The sequence below is a fragment of the Bradysia coprophila genome, unplaced genomic scaffold (genome assembly GCF_014529535.1).
Source record: "Bradysia coprophila strain Holo2 unplaced genomic scaffold, BU_Bcop_v1 contig_70, whole genome shotgun sequence".
NCBI lineage: Eukaryota > Metazoa > Arthropoda > Insecta > Diptera > Sciaridae > Bradysia > Bradysia coprophila.
In genome coordinates this window covers 1,825,722-1,833,215 of record NW_023503941.1, presented here as the reverse complement: position 1 = coordinate 1,833,215, position 7,494 = coordinate 1,825,722, and the positions used below count along the sequence as shown (strand labels likewise).

General features: G+C 34.0%; 1 protein-coding gene across 1 annotated transcript; it reads right to left on the bottom strand.

Moving 5' to 3' along the window:
- Window positions 1-2,452: 2,452 nt before the first annotated feature.
- Window positions 2,453-3,417, bottom strand: LOC119083720. Its single transcript, XM_037193516.1, has 3 exons — window positions 3,330-3,417; window positions 2,989-3,205; window positions 2,453-2,889 (listed from the first exon to the last, which is right to left on the bottom strand). The coding sequence occupies exons 2-3, from the start codon at window positions 3,194-3,196 to the stop codon at window positions 2,465-2,467; spliced, it is 633 nt and encodes a 210-aa protein (XP_037049411.1). The 5' UTR covers window positions 3,197-3,205; window positions 3,330-3,417; the 3' UTR covers window positions 2,453-2,464.
- Window positions 3,418-7,494: the final 4,077 nt, after the last annotated feature.

Sequence of the window (7,494 nt, the reverse complement as noted above, 5' to 3'; positions counted from 1 at the left end):
ATGGTAATGACACCTTTTTTTAAAGTCGTTGACTATGATTTACTTGTATTTCACAATATAATTTTGCTATCCCGAAACCGATGGCCAAGGTTCTATTCCCTTTTTGGTTTTTAACGAAAGAAGGAAATGGCATTTGTATCGAACGTTCGTGTCACTGCACACCGCAATTTTCAAGAATTTGATGAATTTAATGAATTAAAAATAGGTCCTGATATATTCTGATCATCATTAGTTATTTGTTGCGCCATAAAATCATAATTCGACGTTCATCCCTAAGAGTAATTATATCTAGAGGGGAATACGAAATGTTTATTGGTATGGGTTTGCTCTCTTAAATTAAGAGGGCAAATTGAATTGTCGAAAGCGTATACACGTATTGGTGTTAAAATTATACGATAAAACAAACTGATGTTGGAACCACATTTCGTAGTAGGGCTCACTAGCTGCCTGCATTTTGGTGCATTTTGGTATAAAAGCGTGAATTTTTTACCATTGATAAATATACATTTGGGGAATCAAAAACGATTAGGAGACTTTGAAAAAGTGACCTCTAGCGCCATCTACATCCGGTTGAAGTTTTCGATGCAGAGGTAACTTTGATGAATTTCTGTGTAGCGGGAATCGAAGCTACGCAGGTGATATTGGTCTCAAACGAAAGCTGAGGGTTCAAAGTTTTTTTTAGTGCAAAGAAATTTCACGAATTTTCCGATTTTCCCGCGGTTTTCCAAATTTTCTGAAAAATGATATTTTAAAAGTGAGGTGAAAGTTAAGTAATTTTTAAAATTGATTCAAAAAAGTTTTTTTTTTTCTTCGCTATTATCGTTGCACGTTCAGTTTCCAAACTTTTAACGATGAAAAAGTTTTTGGATGTTCCGCAGCAGTGGTAAATAGTTTCAGTTTTCATCGAAAATTTGAACCCTTTTGCATGGCGAATTTTTTTCGGCGAAATTTTTTTTCGTAAATTTAATGAGACAAGTACTGGGAATGCTAGGCATGATCTAAAAACAAAATAAAACCAGTTTTCCGATTTTTAAAAAAATTTTGAGTTTCCGAGATCTGCTAAAATCTGTAAAATTTCCTCCTTCGGCGAACTTTGACAGACTCTAAAAAATCCATAAACGCCACAAACAGCACACGATTACTTTAAATGCTTAGCTGGGACCCTCAGCTTTCAAACGATACCAAACACTCTACCTCCGGATCAAAGGATGTATGCCTTGTGATGTGAGATATGTGGTTGGACCCAATTTCAAGGAAATTTCGAAATATATGAGAGGTAAGTGGAAAAGCCGCAAAAATCATTTTTAAAGGGAAATTGATTAGAAAACGGAAGTTGTCAAAAGCTGACTCACCCAAAATAATTAAAATCGTTTTTGTTTTGCCTTTTTATACTTACCTCTCATATCTTTCGAAATTTGCTTAAAATTGGGTCCAACCACATATCTCACATCACAAGGCATACATCCTTTGATCCGGAATTAGAGTGTTTGGTATCGTTTATCGTTTGAAACGTTTATCGATTTTTTAGGGTCTGTCAAAGTTCGCCGAAGGAGGAAATTTTACAGATTTTAGCAGATCTCGGAAACTCAAAATTTTTTTAAAAATCGAAAAACTGGTTTTATTTTGTTTTTAGATCATGCCTAGCATTCCCAGTACTAGTCTCATTAAATTTACGAAAAAAAATTTCGCCGAAAAAAATTCGCCATGCAAAAGGGTTCAAATTTTCGATGAAAACTGAAACTATTTACCACTGCTGCGGAACATCCAAAAACTTTTTCATCGTTAAAAGTTTGGAAACTGAACGTGCAACGATAATAGCGAAGAAAAAAAAACTTTTTTGAATCAATTTTAAAAATTACTTAACTTTCACCTCAGTTTTAAAATATCATTTTTCAGAAAATTCGGAAAAACTGCTAATAATAAAACTTTGAGCTCAGCTTTCGTTTGAGACCAATATCACCTGCGTAGCTTCGATTCCCGCTACACAGAAATTCATTCAAGTTAAATCTGCATCAAAAACTTCAACCGGATGTAGATGGCGCTAGAGGTCACTTTTTCAAAGTCTCCTAATCGTTTTGGAATCCCCAAATGCATATTTATCAATGGTAAAAAATTCACGCTTTTATACCAAAATGCACCAAAAAATGTACTTTGTTCAACTAGTGAGCCCTACTATTCGTGGACAAATTTCCTCTCTACGTTTAATACTCTAAGGTTTATCCAACTTACGTACTACCATAATGTGCAAATCTATTACACTTTAGATGAACTTGTTGCGCAATACGTTGTCTGTATTCCACATTTTTTTGGTCGGAAACGGAACTTATAAACCGGAACCGGAACGTTCCTAATTCTTAGTGTTACTGATGGTAATGTGGAATAATCGGGAATGAACCAGTACAAAACCACATTTATTCCAAATGCTTCAATTTTTAATTATATTTTTTGTACAAAAAAACATCATTTAATGAGCGCAAACTTTACAATTGGTCGACCAAATTTCCAATAAAGCGGAATCGCTGTCTGGTTCCTCGAAGCAAGTATTACTGGCATAGCTATCCAAATATCCGTTTTCACTCAAATATGCCCAAACTGTGTTACATTGTGATTGATAGTAGGTGCCATTGCATGGTATTATGAGACTGATATAAGCGAAACCACTTCTCGATGTGTAGACGTATTCCTTTTCGCATTCGATATTGCCAAGAACAGGATAGTCAAAAGCGGACATCACATCGATCAACGATTGAACTTTAGTTGGCTCCTTTAAGTCAGGATTGTAATCGCCCGTGTAGGTAATTGTAACCAAATTTCCGTTAGAGACGTACGATGATTCGGCATCACCAACAGCCTTTGCCATGTATTGCTCGATAGTGTAATAGACATCGGCTAAACATAAATTTATTGTTTTAGTGTGATTGCTGTTGTGGACCGGGTATTATTACCCTTAATGGTAATAAGCTATCGATCGGTCCAGATGAAACTTACCTGGATCGTCGGTGGTTGTCACTTCGAATGAGACGTACTGCGTGCTGACGCCATCATTCCAGACAGACGGAAAACTATCATATTGGTCCAACTCGGCGGTGTCCCTGTTTGCAAGCACCCAAGCCAATTTTTGAAGGGATGTGTCAGCGTATGCCGAAATGGGAGCATATGCAGCAAGTACAATTGCTAAGCATAAAATTTTATTCATCGTGTGATTCTCTACATGGAAAATAGAAGAAGTTAATTATCGTCCGCAACCATCTATGCAAGAAAGGCCAGCTACGAGTTTTCGGAGCAAACTTTGGAGAAGAATAAAAATATTTCTGATTTCTCGTTTTTACCTATTTGGAATTCCAAAGTCACTAGAGCTACTGATTCAAAGCAACCAATCTCATCGGCTTTTATACCAACTCTACTGTTGAACGTAAATGTTTGAGAAGATGGAACAATTTTTTTTGAAAAATATTTGAAATGCATCATGACTCCAAGAGACGCGATATTATTGAGAATAGAATATTTGTTCAGGTTTTTCTTTAAACTATTTGAGGCATGTGGTGTACGTCACAGCAAAAAAAAAAGACTCATAACATTCAATGTCCTAGGTATAGAAAATAATCTTTCTTACCGCCGCGCCGATTACACGTACGTATGTGTGCTAACAACCATGGGATTTGATTCAATTGGAGGGATAATTTACTGGTATATAATCCCGAATATACTATCAATAGTCTCTTCCTTAATCAATCGATCACCGATCCGGCAAAAATTCTATACAAACCTATCCACGTTCAACCAAGATCGTATCATGTCCGGAGTGATAGCGGAGGACTTGACGCAGTCTAACTTCCAAAAAAAGAACGAAGAAATTTTTTTTGAGACGCGGCAACTATATATAGGCGAGAATTTAAGTTTCTTTCCTTTGGCCTGTATCACCACAAATCCTATTCTTTCTTATTCGCGCTTCAAATACGAGCAAAACGAGCTATCACTCGACTATGTAACTTTAAAATTGCCGGAGATACATCGTTTTGAAGTTGGTCACTTTTCATACAAAATACACCAAATTAACGTTTTCCAAACAATCAAAATCTTTCAACTTACTCTGTATGTTTCTATCTGTCTATCTGTCTATCTATCGACGGTCGATCTCGGAAACTAGTCAGCCAATCTCCATGAAAGTTTGCAGGAACCTCAGGGTGGGCATGAAAATGTGATACGCCATTACCCCAGGAAAAACCAGAATTTTGTTTTATTGGCCTGGAAGTGGTTTCTGAGTGTGGTTTTCGAGGGTCGGGAACGCGTTTTCGGCTGTAGCTTAGCTGTATTGATACCTACAGAGGCGTGCGAATGAAAGGTATTCGTAACACGATTCGAACAAAAAAATAATTAAAAAAATCGGGGCAGATTCGTTTGAGCTAGAGTGATTAGAGTGACCAAATTTTGAGCTACTCGAGCGTAGGATGAAAGGACTAATATTTTTTTGGGTTATGAGAGATAGAGAATTACTTTCTTCGGCAAAGTCTCAGAGTTTTACGAGTAGAACAGAGGGGCATATGTGAAAAATGTCGAAAGTTGGAAATGGGTGGGTCAATTAGGGTTTTAGAGATATAACTTGAATGGTGGCAGATAGAGAATTACTTTCTTCGTCAAATTTTCAAATTTTCAAATTTCGTCAAATTTTCGAATTTCGTCAAATTTCGTCAAATTTTCGAATTTCGTCAAATTTTCGAATTTTGTCAAATTTTCAAATTTCGTCAAATTTTCGAATTTCGTCAAATTTTCTAATTTCGTCAAATTTTTTCAAATTTCGTCAAATTTTCAAATTTCGTCAAATTTTTGAATTTCGTCAAATTTCGTCAAATTTTCAAATTTTGTCAAATTTTCAAATTTCGTCAAATTTTAGATTTTCGTCAAATTTCGTCAAATTTTAGATTTTCGTCAAATTTTCTAATTTCGTCAAATTTTTTCAAATTTCGTCAAATTTTCAAATTTCGTCAAATTTTCGAATTTCGTCAAATTTCGTCAAATTTTCGAATTTCGTCAAATTTTCGAATTTTGTCAAATTTTCAAATTTTGTCAAATTTTCAAATTTCGTCAAATTTTCGAATTTCGTCAAATTTTCAAATTTCGTCAAATTTTCGAATTTCGTCAAATTTTCTAATTTCGTCAAATTTCGTCAAATTTTCGAATTTCGTCAAATTTTCGAATTTCGTCAAATTTTCGAACTTCGTCAAATTTTCAAATTTCGTCAAATTTTCGAATTTCGTCAAATTTTCTAATTTCATCAAATTTTCTAATTTCATCAAATTTTCTTATTTAGGCAAATTTCAAATTTCGTCAAATTTTCGAATTTCGTCAAATTTTCAAATTTCGTCAAATTTTCCAATTTCGCCAAATTTTCGAATTTCGTCAAATTTTCGAATTTCGTCAAATTTTCGAATTTTGTCAAATTTCGTCAAATTTTCGAATTTCGTCAAATTTTCGAATTTCGTCAAATTTTCAAATTTAGTCAAATTTTCGAATTTCGTCAAATTTTCGAATTTCGTCAAATTTTTGAATTTCATCAAATTTTCGAATTTCGTCAAATTTCGTCAAATTTTCGAATTTCGTCAAATTTCGTCAAATTTTCGAATTTCATCAAATTTTCTTATTTAGGCAAATTTCAAATTTCGTCAAATTTTCGAATTTCGTCAAATTTTCAAATTTCGTCAAATTTTCCAATTTCGTCAAATTTTCGAATTTCGTCAAATTTTCGAATTTCGTCAAATTTTCGAATTTTGTCAAATTTCGTCAAATTTTCGAATTTCGTCAAATTTTCAAATTTAGTCAAATTTTCGAATTTCGTCAAATTTTCGAATTTCGTCAAATTTTCGAATTTCATCAAATTTTCGAATTTCGTCAAATTTCGTCAAATTTTCGAATTTCGTCAAATTTCGTCAAATTTTCGAATTTCGTCAAATTTCTGTTATAAAAACTGTTATAAACTGTTATAAAAAGCAGTGTTGACTACACTTCTAAAACGACTGATATCCCAACAAAAATCTCTTCGAGAAAAGTGTGACGCAGTCTTTGAAGTACAATTTCTTAAATGAATGATATCGCTAGAGTTGACGCTTTCAGCTTCGTTACGCAAAAATTAAATTTTACACCCAATTAGTTCAAACAAGCTGGCTTAGGTTTTCTCATCATCTGCCAAATAATTTGTACAAAAAAAATTTGACTGGAAACAACCAAAATTTTACCAAAAAAATCTGCGTCGCATGTGGCAGATAAATTTTCTTGCTCTGTTCCTGAACATCTGTCACTTTGCGACGCAGATTTTTTTGGTAAAATTTTGGTTGTTTCCAGTCTAAATTTTTTTTTGTAAAAATTATTTGGCAGATGATGAGAAAACCTAAGCCAGCTTGTTTGAACTAATTGGGTGTAAAATTTAATTTTTGCGTAGCTGAAAGCTGAAAGCGTCAACTCTAGCGATATCATTCATTTTAGAAATTGTATTTCAAAGACTGCGTCACACTTTTCTCGAAGAGATTTTAATTAGATTAGATTAGATTAGATTAGAAACATTAACTCACTTACACAATAATTCAATCCAAACAAAAAAATAATAATGTAAAGAGGAATGTCGATCCGGCCAGGAGGCGTGACTCACAATAACTCACAAAGTGACATTTAATCACTCCGGTTCAAGATTCCTACCAGCCGCCAAAATCTGGCAACTTCATTCTTAATTTAACAGTGAGATTGTGTATTTTTGAGCAACCTTTTGCTACAGGGACATGCTACCTTCATTTTATTTTCAAACAACGCACATCAAGCAAAAGTGCTTCGTGTGACAGCTGCCAAATATTGTACTATGTTGTATGAAAAATGTTTACAGATTTTTTTGCAGTGTCAAAATTTGTTCGGTACACTGTCCCGTTTCAGTAACCTATTTAGAGTACCACTCATGCTTGTAGTGCGTTGTTCCAAATCAATATTTGCTTGTTATGTTCAAAATATTCAAATCAAACTGACGTAAGACACTGGATTATTGAAAAAAAAAGCTCCAACTGGTCCAATTCCAACTCATTATATTGCACCATATCCACTTTGACAAAAATTTTGTGCAAACTTTCGTGCGTTGTTTGTAAAGCTGTTCAAATGTTGTTCAAGGTTCAAATTACTATAGCCCCATCAGCTTGAACATCTTAACCACTAATCCATTTAAAATTTTAGTGGAAAAACAGCAAAAGCGCCAGTTGTTCAAACAAAACATTTCGATAAGAATTTTCGCTTTATTTGAAAATACCGAGCGTATTATCTAACGTACTCTCGTCAGCAAAATCCACAATCATACGTTTTAATCATAGCACTGAACCTAGCACTAGAACAGATTTTGTAAGAAAGGCCTGCGCCACCAGTGTTTCAAAAATCCGAAGTAGAAAAAAACGGTGTGAGTTAAATATCACTGAAAAATCAGTTGATTTTCGTGATTTATTTTTTTGTTATTTAAGGAATAGATAC

What these genes read in the sequence shown, in the direction of transcription:
- LOC119083720 (XM_037193516.1), bottom strand. Translation starts at nt 3,196, where the DNA reads ATGAATAAAATTTTATGCTTAGCAATTGTACTTGCTGCATATGCTCCC. An exon ending in GACAACCACCGACGATCCAG is followed by an intron (nt 2,890 to 2,988) that starts GTAAGTTTCATC and finishes ATTTATGTTTAG; the next exon opens with CCGATGTCTATTACACTATC.